Raw genomic sequence first — 14,608 nt, 5'->3', positions numbered from 1 at the left:
CTCTATAAGCTCTGGCTGAAACTTCTTAGTGTCCTTTTAAAGATCTCTGCGGATAAAGACTTCAGGCTCTGGAGTCAATAAAGTCAATGAAGCAGATTTCACAGGCATCAAATGTTCACTTTCAAACTTTTCTACAAAACAGTTACTGGAATTTGGGGAAAGTAAGCACAAAGAAAACACTGTAATAACTAACACAATGACCCTTTCAACAAGGAAAGCGAGCAGCCTTTTTAATGAAATTGGACTTAACATACATTTGGACCAGACAGTGAAAGGAAATCTCTCATCAGCACATCACAAGGCCAATAATGTGTAAACAGATAATAGCAAGATCTGTGTGGTTCATAATTAATTCAATAGAGATGGTATTTCTGCCTTCTTCCTGCTTTTGGTCAGTCATGGAAGACAATATGCCCCTCAGCCAGGGTGAAGTACCTTATTTCAGAACTAATACCTGCAACTCCCAGCATAATAGCAATAACACAAAGTAATAAAGATATTTACACTTACTGGAGATTGTACTTGTGAGGCAGAATTCTAGATAGAACCCCAAACCCACCGTCTTCTCTTCACATCCCAATAAACTTGAAAATGAAGAGAAATATAAAAAACAAATACTGATGGTAATGAACAGCATTATTATTAATCTGACACTGATATCAAGCAGCTTGAAGTTCAACTCAGTGCTTTGCAAAGAATGTGGGTGTGTTCACTGTTTGTAAGCAAAGGTTTACGCAGGATAAGAATGAACCTGGGTCTCATATGCTGGGGATGACCTTACTTTGAGCAACTAATTCCTTGATGAATCTGTATTTAGGTTCCCCTTTCATGCCTGAGCTGCCAGGGGGGGCAGGTAGAGCCCCTGCTTGGGCTGCTGTATCCTTTCCAGCTTTGTGGCTCGCAGTCTCAGCCTATGGTATGTGTACCAAATTGGCAGCTGTCAAAATTATTCAGCTCAGAAATGAATCAGACATGGCAGTTAATGAGCCAAACTGGAAAACAAGGACAGAAACACAAGGTCTTTTCAGCTGCAGGGGCTGAGGACTGATTGCCCCCTGCTACAGGTGGAGGTTTGGGTAGGTGGGGTCTGCCCACCTTCAGTGCTAACAGCCTCCACTCTGAGGTCTCTAATAAATCAGTCACCACTGCCACTCCATAATACTGCCTTTATCCCAAAGTTTGACCCAGCCCTGGCACATGTTTAAGGGCAAAAATAATTTATTTTATGACATCACTGAATTCCTGATTAAAACACTCGCATCCCGGGATTTGAAAAACTCACTTTCTTGTACTAACAATTTCACCAGCTCGGAGGATCCCACGCTACGTGCTCTGACCACATCATAAAGAAAAGGGCTTCATCCTGGGAGCTGAACAGCATGCACTGTTGAAGAGCAGAGTGTTTACTTGCTGGCAGGATGCAGCTTTCACACAGACCAGCTCCAAAACACGACTGACACAGGCATTAAAACCGGATCATGACATTAGTGGGACAGGACTGCATACAAAAGACACCTTGTCTTAAAAACTCTTTATTTTCAGGGCAGAAGCATGGGAGAATGACAGGAAACCTGCAGGGAATATTGCAATTTCCATAGCTTGTGATGCTAACTACAGTCATTATCAGAGACTAAAATGTTCTGTGTGGTTTTTGTTCTCTGCTGATGAGAGCTGCAGAATGAGACAAACTCCAGGCACCATAACAATGCTAAGCAAAACCAAAAAAACCCAGCCCAATTCCTAAGCCCTGTTTATTTTCAACACCAGTACCTAATTATTTCAGGTTTCTATAATAAACCACTCTAAATGCTCTCTCCTCTCCTGTATACACACACATTTTTGCTGAAAATGGCAACTTCCATCCTTTGAATGCCCAGCAAAAGCAGAGCACCATAGGGGCTTAAGTGATTCTTGGGTTTATTCTTACATTTTCACAGTAGCCAGAGGCCTGAGTTTTGATCCTGCCTGAGGAATTCTGAACTCACAGCTCTCCCTTTTGAGAGGAGCACAGGGGACACATCTGCACCCTGTTGAACCTCTTCTTTAGAGAGATTAACGTGATCAGGGAGAGGCAAGCAGGTAATTGTTTTATTCAGTGATTTAAACAACAAATTAAACAGAGTGAAAGTTGGAGCTGCTCACAACAAAGTCCTGCCTACTCGTGTGGAAACTCTGGACACTCGTGTCCCGCTCACAGTCCAACCAGCCCCTTGTTCTCTCCTGCTCTGTAGAGCCCCATCCAAAGGAGGGGTAGTGAATGCTGCTGTGCCAGCTCACACAGGACAGCAAATTATCTGCTGATTACATCGCCCAAAAAATAACTCTCAACAAATAAGGCACAGTATCTGACCAGGAGAGCTTTCACAAAATGCTCAAATAAAAACACTAGGGAGGAAAGTCTGCCCAGATGAGGCTCTTCCCCTCCTCTGCATTTTGATCTGTAACAAATGCAATTCTGATGGGATTTTCATGACTTAAACAAAGCATTTTACTGTCTATGTTATCCTACCTGTTTTGTTTTGAGTCACTGTAGTGGTGAAGGAATCTTCCTCTTTTCCTGTAAACTTTTTATTTGGGACCTCCTAATCTCTAAATATTTAAAGCTTTATTTGTTTGACACATTTAATTAATTGACTGTTAATACAAAACCTCCCACAAAGAAGCTACAGATACACCACCTCAAGCTGTGATTTCTTTACTTCTCACAGCCTAAGGCCTCAATTCTGCAATTACACACATTTATCTGTACTACAGTGAAGAATCCCAACGGGACAACTCACACCAGTGAAATTAATCACATTTGTGAAGATCTGAGCTCTGTTGTCTTGGCTTGGGACCGTATTTGGATGAGGCATCTTCAGGGAACCAAGATCTGAAGGAATCAGTAGCAGCAGAGCAGGATTTGATGCATCTTATGAATAATATTAAGTACCACAAACCTGCAGGTGAAGGTGTTCTCCTACTTGGGACTTGGACTGGGGAAGCACCAGGCACAGCTTGTGCCCACTGCCCTGCCACCAGCTGCCTCCTGACCTACACACGACTGCTGAGATCAGGATGCCTCTGCCTGTCCCTCTGCAAAACCAGGTGAAGGATATGCACATACTGGGATAAATAATTTTAAAATGTCTTTGAAGTGGTTTCAGATCATTGTATGGAACCCCATGGAAAAACTGTTATCAACTGTTTAATATCAATGAACCATAAGCCCCGGGACAAGCTGTAAAACTAAAATCTGTGTACCTAGCTGTACCTTCTTAATTAATCCAACTGATCAAACAAGCTTAGTGCATTACATTTCCTAAATAATTACTTAAAAACTAAGCATGCCAGTACACTATTTAAGAAACGATCCGTGCTACAGTTCATCCTGACTTTACTGTGCTGAGCTGGGACATTTTGAACTTTTTTTTTTTGTCCTTAAATGTCTTTGGACTCCTGCTCTTTGCACACAGGGACACCAAAGCCTCCATCACCCCACTCCCTACCTGATGTTTTGCCAACAGGAGTTCTCAGGACGCTCAGAACCTCCGGCTGTGTTCTGGACACTCTCACACCCTCCTGAAGGATCCCACCCAACACCCAGGTGGCCAAACAACCGCTGAACACCAGCCTGGGCCATCCCCCCACCCTTTATCCCACCCAAACCTCCCGGGGAGCATCCCCCGGCAGCCCCGCAGCCTCACACCACCTTCCCCGGGGCTTCCCCTGCCCGCCGCTCAGCTGGAGCTTGCGGCAGCGACCGAGAAACCCGGGGTGCGGTGGCAAGAGCCGCACAGCCCCGATTCCCGACCCCCGATTCCCGACCCCCGATTCCCGATCCCTGCCCTGCGGGGACCCCCGGCCCGCAGCTCCCCGCAGCCCGTGCGCATGCGCGGCCCCGCCCGCGGTCCTCCGGGGCAGGCGAGGCGCGGGGCAGAGCGGCAGCGGGCAGAGCCCTTCCGGCCGCCTGAGGGCCCGGTCCGGTCTGCCCGGGCGCTGCGGGACGGGCTCGCCGGTGCCTCACGGAACCTCCTCCTGCCCCGGTTGGGTCTCTCAGAACACCCGGTGCCTCCGTCCCGGTCCTTCTGAGCTTCATCAGTCCATCACGGGGATAAACTGGCGGTTCGGAAGCATCGAATCCAGGCGGGCTCTAAGGAATGGCAGAGCTCCCCTCACACGCGTGTCAAAGGAAGGGACGGGGTTTTGCCTCCGCTTTTGGTATTAAAAAAACCAAACCCCCAAACTTCAGTCTAAGAAACAGAAATGTCTTTTAAGTAATCTTTGCACTGACGCTGCTTTAAGCCCTGTTCTAACCCTGCTTTGCCAGTGCTTCTGTAATTTTATTACCAAAGTCGAAAGGCAAATTGGGTGCTTCGGGGTTTCTGTCAATAATTAGATGGAGATGGAAGAATTTTTAAGCAGAAATTCACTGCTGATCAAGATGGCAAGTTTAGTATTACCTGACACCTGTGTGTCTGAGCCTTCACACCCTGCAGTGTTCTATCAGTTCTTAACCTCAGGCATTTTGCCTCACAAGGAACACAAAACAGCTTAACTTGCTTTTTGATTGTTTCCAAACTTAATAGTGCTGCTCCCATAAATTACAAAACAACTTGACGTGCAGCTGTGAGGTGTAAATTGATATTCCTGCCTCACTGCATTAACAGATTCCCAGTAATGGTTATTGCAAATAAACAGTGTTTTCTCTTCTAGCTGAAATAAACTTCCACTGCTTTCCAGGCAACACTGAGCTGTATTTTGGCATCAGATTTGGGGGTTTAATCCATGTGTCAGGCTGCTTGGAGCTGTGACAACGGAATTACAATTCTGTTGCTGGGAAGGAAAAAAAATCCAAGCTGAGTTCTTCACTGCAGTCATTCAGCCTGGCTTGCAGTGTAAAGGAAGAAATTACCACACCAACAGTGACAAAAACAGCCCCAAACTTCTTCAAACATGGGGATTTAAGAATTTGTGGAACCTCTGTGATGACAGGAGAGCTGACCATGTGGTGCCCAGCCAAGCTCCAGAGTGACACTGTCACACCTGCAGGAATGTTCTCTGCTGTTAGTGATTAATTTTTTCCCTACCCTGCATGAGAAACTAATGGGACACCTCTTCAAAAGAGATTCAAAACTCTGCTACAGTATCAGGAGGTGAATATAGAACATATTTAAATGACAGCATTTTACAACCTCTGGTAAAACACCATCTCCCTGAAAAAAAAATACAAGTTATCAGAATACATGATCACCGTGCCTGCTCATCCAGGTCCTGTTTGTACAAACTCTGCAGGCAATTTCCTTTTAGCAAAAACAGTCACATTTTCCCCTGCTTCAGCTACCAATACTTCTCTTCTATAACTGAGAACAAACAGGATCAATTTAAACTCTGGTGCAGAAGCAGAGACAGTGAAGACAGTGACATCATGGACTGACTTTTCTGTTTGTAAAGTGCATGGTAGAATTAGGATGTACCAAAAAAGCCACCAAAATACAAAAACAAAACCCCCAAAACTAAAAATGAGCCCTTTGAAAGAGATACAGAGTGAGAGCAGGATGTCTTGCACTAAGGTTATGTATTTAACAGTTTTACACGAAATATTTATATATAAAAACTTTGTTAAGTGCTTTTCTCCAATTTAAAAATCTAAAGAATTCAAAAATAAGGCATTCAATATTTGAAAAAGTACAGATTTACAAAATGTGTATATTCTGTCATGAAAACTCCACACCAACATTATACACTTGAAAAAAAAAAAAAATACAAACAGGATATATTACAAATTTATGTAGCAATAACTTAGTTCATACCATGCAATAAAAAGTACGTTAATCAAGATACACAAGCTTTTAAAGTTTCCTAAACTGGAGGGCTTAATTTTGGTTGCAGATGAGGTTGGGGTTTTTTTTGTTTTTTGTTTTTTTTTTTAATGCAAATTCTCAGAACTGTGGCACTTGAAACTTCACGAAGCAGCTGTTACGAATCATTCCAACTCTGCTCCACAATAGCTGAAACTCTTTTCTCATATTCCCGTTTGTTCTCCTGATAGAGCTGTGCTGCCTGGCTGTTGGCTGGGCTGTTGGGATTAGGTTCATCAAGCAGAGACTGTCAAAAAACAAAAAAAAAAAAAAAAAGAAAATGTTAGATCAACCGACACATTTTAAATCAGGGCAAAGAAAACCAACCTGTAGCTCTCACATCACCTGTGTTGCAGAAGGGAGAAATGACTCAGAAGAGCCCAATTAAAAAGCAAACCAGTTAAATTCATGGTTAGGCACCCATAATTACACTGCTGAACCTCCAATTATACATTGCCCAAGCATAAGCACTGCATCCACTTCTGGGTTCAGAAACCTAACAAACACACGGTCATTTGTGCCAGTTAGCAGTATGGTGCTAATTGATCAGTTGGTAATTACACTCTCATTGTCATTCAGGACTAAAGAGGGGCCTTTAAGTTGCCTGCTACTAAACTGTTGAAAGAATCACACAGGGGAAAAACAAATATATGTTTTTGCTGTGCCAGGCCATTTTTAGTGATTCCAAGGAAAGGAGGTTTCAGCAGTATTGTCTCCTTGAGGACTTCACAGGGCAAGGCTTCACAATGAAGGGTTACTGCTGTTTCAAGAGCCAGGCACATTCCTGCATCTGGTGTCCTTAATTCACTGAAAACAGTTAAATCCAAATCACTAACTGCTTTCCTCTAAAAAACATCTAATGGTAGTTTTGTAGCTCAAATTCAGTAATTTCACAGGTCAGCATCTCAGCCTTTATTTGATCTGAACAGCTACTGCTTAGCTCATGAGTATTTGAAATCCCCCTTGACACAGACACCTGCCATCCTATCCCTGAACTTCTGGAATACAGACTAACAGCAGCAGAATTATTTGCTAAAGTAGGTGCAAAGTTACCTGAATTGAAGTTAAAATAGATGAAACATCATATGTTGGACTCCAACGATTCTGAAGAATATCTAAACATATGCTGCCATCTGCATAAACTGTGAACACAACACAGAGAACATTTAGAAACCAACAGTTTATTTTATCTTTTTGTTCCTTACATGCTGTTCAAGGCAGAGTTAACTGTTCCAATTCAGCCTGTGCTTAAATTAATGCTTTAGGGAAAGAGGACAGCAGTTATGTTTCACAATTATTTGTAGCTTGATGCCTTGTATTTTGAAGATCTATTACTTAGAGTAAAAGAACACATAAGAGGAAAAGAAGAAAGGTCTAAAAATTATGGCATTAGCACAGGAATTGGCAGACTTGGTTTCTTGCTCCTCTTGTGTGACTGGCCCAGATACACACAGAGAGACATTTACTATCTGGATACCTGTCAGCAGTTTTAATAGAAGAGCCTGTATGAACTGGATTTGCCACTCCAGCTCCTGCACCCTCATCTTCTCACTTGTTCACACCAATAAAACCCCAACAAATTACAAATGCCCTGTCAGAGGCACACGGTCTGTGTATGATCTCCAACAAATGGTTGGAGAGCCTACAAAGTCACAAAACTGAGGCCAAGGTCACCTGTGTGCAAGGAGGGCTCTGACTACAGGAAATGCTGCAGGGGGCTCACACTTCAACCCTAAAATTGAACCTAAACCCCTCTGCTACAGAAGGGTTTGGGAAAGCAAAAGATGCACTTTGTGTTTTCTGCAAGCAGGAGCAAACTGGGTAAAACCCAAGTGCTGGAGCAGGAGCCATGGCACTTCTGCACAAGGCTGCCCCGGGCTCCCACCCTCTTCCTTACACTGTACTGGTTGGTGCAGGGAACCAGGGAAAAGACTGGGCTGAAATCCTGCCTGAGAGAAAGAAGTGACATTCAGCACAATCAGTTCCCTTCTCCAGTTCACAACGTGGCCACACATCCACAATTCTAAATGGAACAGGGCAGGAATCTGCAACCAAAGGTTGCCTCTTCAAGCCAGCCTAAGCACAGCTGTTGCTGAAAAAGCTGACAGGCTTTGCTGCTGAGGTTATGTATTGATTAGAAAGAGACAAATAGCTGCTGCTTAATGGCATCATAATTCTTAATTTTTCATCAAGCAGTTGCTGTCCTAAACATCTATTTAAGAGGTGGCAATGAAGAGAGATGGAAGGCTGTTAAGCATTCTGAAGCATTGCAGAATACATGAACCACACTGTAGTATTTAATGGGTATCATGGCTAAATAAAAGTAATTTACTCACCATTTGGATGGAACATTTTTGATAAAAACCTAACAGTTGGAGGCTTATTTGGGTATTCTTCTGAAAATTCTATTACTAGTTTAAAAGTACCTGTCCAAGCAAACAGAAATACAATCAAATAACTAACAAGAAAACTACCAAGTTCCCCCAGGAACATACAAAACATCATTTAATTTATGGGCTTCATGATCAATATTCCTTCTCACCATTAAATAACCAAGCACCACCCAGTCTGGTTTTTTTTTTCATAGATTTCAGGTGATAATGGCACTAAGGAACTTGGTGACAGTGATAAACCCAGCACAGCCCCAGCTAGGGAGAAGCCTGGAGACTTGCAGTGTACAGGGCAAAGGCAGCTGGAGCCAACATCAATTACACCACTGCTTCCCCCTCTCTTTTTTCTGTGACCTGACATGTTGGTTCCATGGATTTGGTGACTTTAAGGTGTTTCATTAAGAAGGCACCATGATGCCAGCAAAGAGAGACTGGAATTTCATAACCAACAATCTCAGTCTTTGGAGTTCATGACTGAATCACTGAAAACCTTTATTATGGATCAGTGAATAATCTACTGTAACTCCTCCAAGTCAACATAGAGAAAACCCCATCTGCTGCTGATAACTGCAATAATACTGTAATTATTAAACTCATTATTCCTCAGATGCCTAAGGGAGGTTCATTACACACCAACTTTCATGTTTATGTACAAATTCTCTATTCCCTCCCCCTCCCTGCCTTCCATATTCAGAACAATTCAGGATTTTTCACCTGTTCTTCATTAGGAGAAGAGATGAATCAAACATGCCACAAAGATGAAACCCCAGCAGAGCACACAGCTGTGGGGATGGGGAAACATCTGGCAGCAGGAGACCAGGTTCCCCTCTGAAAGCTCTGGTGTATGGGTACAAACAAGCCCTGACAGCAGCACTGCTCACAGTGTCCTGTCAGCCCCTTATGACAAGACACTGGTTACATCAAAATACATATAGCCAACAAGACCTTACTTCTCCACTTGCTTCTTAGTTTATTCCAAGTTATATACAGGTTACATCTACTATTTTTTTCAAAGCAGAACAATGTTAATACTGGCAATATTTATAAGGATGACAGAGGAAATAAAAGTTAGCTGCTTACCATCTTCAAACGGCGTCCCTTCTGGCCTGAAAAGTTAAAAAAAATGAACTCCAGTTAAAAATTATCGTTACCTACTTCTAAACATGCACAATAAATGCAAATCTTCTTCCTCATCCTCCCAAGATACACGGGGAGCAATAATGTAACTATTAGAGATGTATCCAGAGGCAACCTCCTCTAACACTTTCCCATAGTCAATCTGCAGGTCGAGATCTGCCTCATCACCCTGCACAATACAAGTGTCATTATGTGACAAGATGGCAATTAACCACCCAATTACTAGCAAGCATCCCTCAGTTTTATGAGAGGATCCTGAGCCAGTTCCTGTTCTATAGGATATGTAATGCACCTTCCTAGACAAAATCTGTACCTCGTTTGACTGGGAATCAATCCAATCACCACTAATACATCTGGATTTAATGGCCAAGAACATTTGAAGAGGAAATCTACTTTTCTATAACCCAACTCCTACACAGTCCAACCTATTTATTAAGCCGTATGTAACCTCTATTCAACAAAGAAGATGAACAAACTTTAGGTTTTTTTCTTTCCTACATATTCTGTATTACCCTTGAAAACAGATTTTTACTGCAGCAGACATTTAGTCATATTTCTAAGCTTCCTGACTCAGTGTTCATAAAATAAAAGAATAATTGTAAAAATAAAACCCGGGTTTTTGTTATGTTTAGCCCTTTGATATAGAATATTATCATGATCAAAAACTCTTACCCAAATATAACTGCATTCCATTGCATTATATTATTCTCAGATGGTGCACCACTGACACCCACAGGAGGGTCTTCTTGCAATCTGAAAGTTACAAATACACAACAACAAGCTTTATGTAAATGAAATACAATTTAACAGCAATATCCAGAATCTGTAAATATTTTCTCATTCCAAGTAAGTGAATACAAAAAGTATCACATGCAGACTATCAACACCCCATGACACAAATGCACATGAAGATTGTCTCCAACAAACTTCACCAACACACTATGACAGCCCAACACACTGGATTAAGTGTGCAGGGAGCAAAGGATTAACTAAGAATAATTTAAAGCACCACACACAGCTGGGATTTACAGGGCTACAATCATGAATTATGAGAGAGGAATTGCTGCTGGCTGCCACGACAAAAAGAACAAATTGCAAACAGGAGCTGAACTCCAGCCAGTGACACTTGCAGGGACCGAGCACAAGGGGCTGTCAGAACTTTTCCTGCATTCCCTGATCTGTGTGCACAATGCAGCTAAATTTGGTGCAAGCCTGTTTTGACTGGTGAGCTGATTGCTTCAGAAGGGAGCAAGGGGAAAACCTTTGTACTCTTCCCTCTTAACAGCTCAACAAATGTGTTTTGTTTCTCTTTAAAGCAACTGTGGGAGCATTTTGAATTCTTTTTACTACCTTAATCCTTGGACTAGGGGAAAGCAAGTTACTTGCTGAAAGTCACATAAACCTGAACCATACAATATATATATAGATATATTGCAAGCAAAGAAGGGAATCCAGATATCCTCCTTCTGCATTCCAATGTTTCTGCTTCAACATCACCCAAAACCCTGGACAACACGACCCAGTGAGTCCCCAGACAGCTGATGAGCATTTGCCTGATCTGACCCCTTCAGTGACAGCTCCTGCCCACCCACCTTCTTGAGTTATGCAAGAATAAAGAAAATGAAGTGGAATTAAGAAAATGAAGTGGCTGCCGTGGCTTCAAAAGCAATGTGACCACATCAGAGCACACTGTAATGAGCAAGTCATCACCAAATGTCCTGCAGACCAAGGGACAAATGCTAACTAAAGCAGGGCTCCTTTGGCAGCTCAGATCTCCTCTGAACTCTGTTTACCTCCTTGCTTTCCGAGCACAAACAGTTCAGACAGCTCAGTATCAACACCATAAACCAGGCACTATTTTGGTCAGGCAGAGCAGGAATGGGACTTCTTCCTACACAGCAGGGAGGCTGCTGCAAGCCAACAATAATGCCAGAGCATCCAGCCTCACAAATGCATCTGAGGATGGCTTTGGTTTTCAGATCAATCTAAAAGCTCATGTAGCTGCTGCTGTCAAAGAGCCCAGCTACAAAATGGTTGTGGCAAGGACTGGAAACAGAGACTGTTCCAAGCAGGGCCTGGAAAACTTTGAAAAAAATGCAGGATTTGTAGCCCCTTTTCCAACAAGAAAAAAACCCCAACAAAACCAAGACACAAACAAAAAGCAATTAGTTTATTTTTCTGTTGGTTTAAATCCAGCAAATGAGAGGACACCCAAAATCTGTTGAAAAGCTCTCTCATCTCTGCTCTTGAGAACCACAGTATGCAAAAGGAGTTTATATTTAATAAAGTGAAGCAGAGTTCACAGCACACACTCTGCTTTTTCAGTATGAGGTATATGTAAGGCTAAACAAATAGATAACTTATCATAAGAAGGAGAAAAGTAAAAAAACCTGACCTGAAAAAGTTGTCTAAGTTTTGGGGTAATAAAGATGTCATATATTTGATAAATAAATTTTATTTACGTTTATTTCATCAGACTTTTCCACTGCTCTAAAGTCTTCTCTCCACCTTAAATTTCAAAAACTACTAAACCAGTCCTTCTAAGACTAAAGAAGCATAAAAAACCCATGCCTGATTGCAATCCTGAAAAATTACTTAGTTCCTCAGCGTGAAAAAAAAAACCAGTTCATGTCATCTGTGTAACCAAATACAATAAAAAAGACTGAATATCCTGTTTGGATTTGAACAGGAATCAAGCAACACCCACTCAGCGAACACCAACACCCAAACACGACAGAAGAAATTGGTTCCACATCCAAGATGTCCAGCTTTTTGTAGAGTCATAAATCAGGCTTTTACCATGGCAGCTCTACAGGCAGCCACGTAAAACAACTACACTACACGTCACCTGTTTACTGATGCATTTTCAGATACTGGTATAACATAGCTATGCTAAAAAAAGAGACACTATCAAAGCTGACTCACCTCCAAGAACTTGTGAGCAACTCCAGTCCAGAGAAATCATACAGCATACTGTAAAGCTTACAAAAGAACTCCCACCACCATCTTTTTTCCACACTCTCTAAGTGTGTTTACATGTCAGACTGGAAATAAATTATTCTAGAGTCTGTGGTTCAGTCATTAACATTTAAAAGTGTGCAACTAATAACTGCTGCTTTGGCAGTTTGTATATATTATACAAAAGACTCCTCACGATTGAAAACCTTGGAATAGCAAGCGCATAAAAACATTAAAGGGCATTTTGGGTTTCATTACATACAAAGCGCTTGCTAACTCTGCATTTCATTTTTAGACGTCCATCTCGAAATCGAACTTATTTTGAGAGACCTCTGGTCCTGGACGATTCAAACACATCTCAAGCTTGCTCTGCTCAGAACACTGGGCCGAACACCTTCGGTATTCAAACACCTTGTGCGAGGAAAGGGAGGAGGGAAGGATGGCACAAACACTCAGCCGGGGCAGCTCTGCACCACCTGACCCTTCTAGGGCAAGGGCACCCCTCAGATCTCCACATCTGCTCACTCCAGCGCTCCTCAGTTTCCCCTAAACGCTCCCAACCCCCCCAGCTCACTCAGCAGCCAGACTCCCACCCCGTTAACCCCGCCTGTTCCCCCGGTGCCACCCCTGCCCCGAGCCGGGCGGTTCCCAGGCCGGGGCTGCCCCCCTTTCGGAGGCTCCGCTTCAACTGTTATCCTCAGACGCCCCCCGCCGTCAGCACCCGGGCGAGGCGGACACAAACAAAGCCGGCCCTGCCCAACGGGACCCCCGGAGGGCACGGAGGGGGGGACGGTGTCACCCCGGCGGGCTCCCTGAGGAGGGCACGGGCGAAGCCGCTGGCCCCGAGCCCCCCACGGCACCCACCGGGGGAAGGACCCGGGGGCTCCGCGGTAGCTCCCGACAGCGGCACAAAGGAACGGGGCCGGAGGGACGGCCCGGGACACGCCGCCTCCGCCACGCTGCCCACGGTAGGACGGGCCCCCTCCCCTCACCGGAGCAGCCCAGCGGTGCGAGCCCAAGCGCCGGCCCCAACGCGGCCGAACCAGGCCCGCAACCCGCCGGCGTTTCCCCCGCTGCCAGGCCGGCCCTGTCCCCCTGGGCGGAGGGAAGGTGTCCCCACACCGGGCTGGGGGGATTTGGGGGTGGGGGAAGGGGGCTCCCCGCTCACCTCTTGAAATCCCGCATCAGCCTGCGCCTCGCCGGGGTGGACATGATGGCCGCGGGGAAAAAGAGTCCGCGGCCGCCGCGCCGCCGCCTCCCTCCGCCGCCTGCACAAACAACCCGCAATGGCGTCTCCCTCCGCGGGGGGCCGGGCCGGGCGACGTCGCGGGCGGTCGGGGCGGGGGGAAGAGCCCGGCCCAGCCCGGCCCGGTCCGGTCCAGCCCACGGCAGCGCTGGGAAGGGAGGGAAGCGCCTGCGCGCTGCTCCGCACCGCTCCGCGGAACACCTGGGGACTGCCCCTGCACCCGTAGGCGATTTGGGAGAGGGAGCTCCTGAAGGAGCTGGAGCCCGCGGGAGGAGCCAGGGAAAGGCGGGGGCTGGGGGAAGGTGTGCGTGGCGTGGCGTGACGTGGGGAACAACCATCGCGTCATAAATCATTTTAGAAAAATATTTGCACTCCGCTGGCCCGTGCTGTGAAGGAAGGTCGTGGGCAAGCGGGGATGTTTGGTTTAATTCTTTTGATCCCATTACTTCCTTCGATGTCATGACCCAGTTCCTACACAGCCTTGGAAGTTACCCCAAAAAGTGGATTTGTGGGACTGCGTGTGCCTCCTGGCTTTCCCTTCAGATGATTTTTAAGGAGGTCAAACCATCACGAGACTCATAATGAAGTGCCAGAAATAAACACCGTCTCCATCCTGTCCCCCATCCCTTCGCCTCCAGCCACCCCTCAGACAGAGATCATCCAACCAACCTGGACAAAGCTCAGAACCACTTCGAGCCAAAGTTTGTGCCAGTCCTGTGTGGTGTCCAGTGACAAACACTGACCCAAGTGCTGCTCCGAACCAGTGCCTCACAACGGGCAGGATTGTACCCTGCAAGGACTGACCCTACAGATCCATTTTAACCTAACATCCCACCTCAGTGAAAATATCCAAATGTTAAGAGTGAGATAAAAGCATAGGAATTCACGTACAGCCTGATACTGTGAGGCAACAAGGTTTTAAAAGATGCTTGGTAATAAGAAATTATAATTTCTGACACTAGTGGGAAACAGTTCCCACCAGGCAATCATTCCCTCTGGATTTTCCTCCTCCCGTCACACACACACTTCAGTTTTCC

The 14,608-nt window shown here is 44.9% G+C and overlaps 1 protein-coding gene across 2 annotated transcripts; it reads right to left on the bottom strand.

Annotated features, from left to right (window-relative positions):
* Nucleotides 1–5,538: 5,538 nt before the first annotated feature.
* On the bottom strand, nt 5,539–13,815 carry UBE2B (ubiquitin conjugating enzyme E2 B). 2 transcript variants are annotated; one of them, XM_071758439.1, is made up of 6 exons: nt 13,494–13,815; nt 10,040–10,120; nt 9,311–9,336; nt 8,177–8,266; nt 6,894–6,982; nt 5,539–6,087 (listed from the first exon to the last, which is right to left on the bottom strand). In XM_071758439.1, exons 1-6 carry the CDS (start codon nt 13,535–13,537, stop codon nt 5,959–5,961), a joined length of 459 nt encoding a protein of 152 aa, XP_071614540.1. In that variant the 5' UTR covers nt 13,538–13,815; the 3' UTR covers nt 5,539–5,958. The 2 variants fall into 2 exon arrangements, with proteins under 2 accessions (XP_071614540.1, XP_071614539.1); XM_071758438.1 differs by lacking the exon at nt 8,177–8,266 and having other exon boundaries at nt 5,754–6,087; nt 13,494–13,666.
* Nucleotides 13,816–14,608: the final 793 nt, after the last annotated feature.

This window comes from Heliangelus exortis, chromosome 15 (assembly GCF_036169615.1).
Source record: "Heliangelus exortis chromosome 15, bHelExo1.hap1, whole genome shotgun sequence".
Lineage (NCBI taxonomy): Eukaryota > Metazoa > Chordata > Aves > Apodiformes > Trochilidae > Heliangelus > Heliangelus exortis.
The sequence above is the reverse complement of the archived record's forward strand: the minus strand, read 5'-3'. Positions and strand labels throughout refer to the sequence as shown.

Bases quoted from the DNA above. Each gene is read 5' to 3' on its own strand.
- UBE2B (XM_071758439.1), bottom strand. From the start codon at position 13,537: ATGTCCACCCCGGCGAGGCGCAGGCTGATGCGGGATTTCAAGAG. The intron at 10,121-13,493 runs GTGAGCGGGGAG...TGTAACTTTCAG, and splicing joins CTGATGCGGGATTTCAAGAG to ATTGCAAGAAGACCCTCCTG. The intron at 6,088-6,893 runs GTAACTTTGCAC...GTTTTTTGACAG, and splicing joins CTATTTTAACTTCAATTCAG to TCTCTGCTTGATGAACCTAA.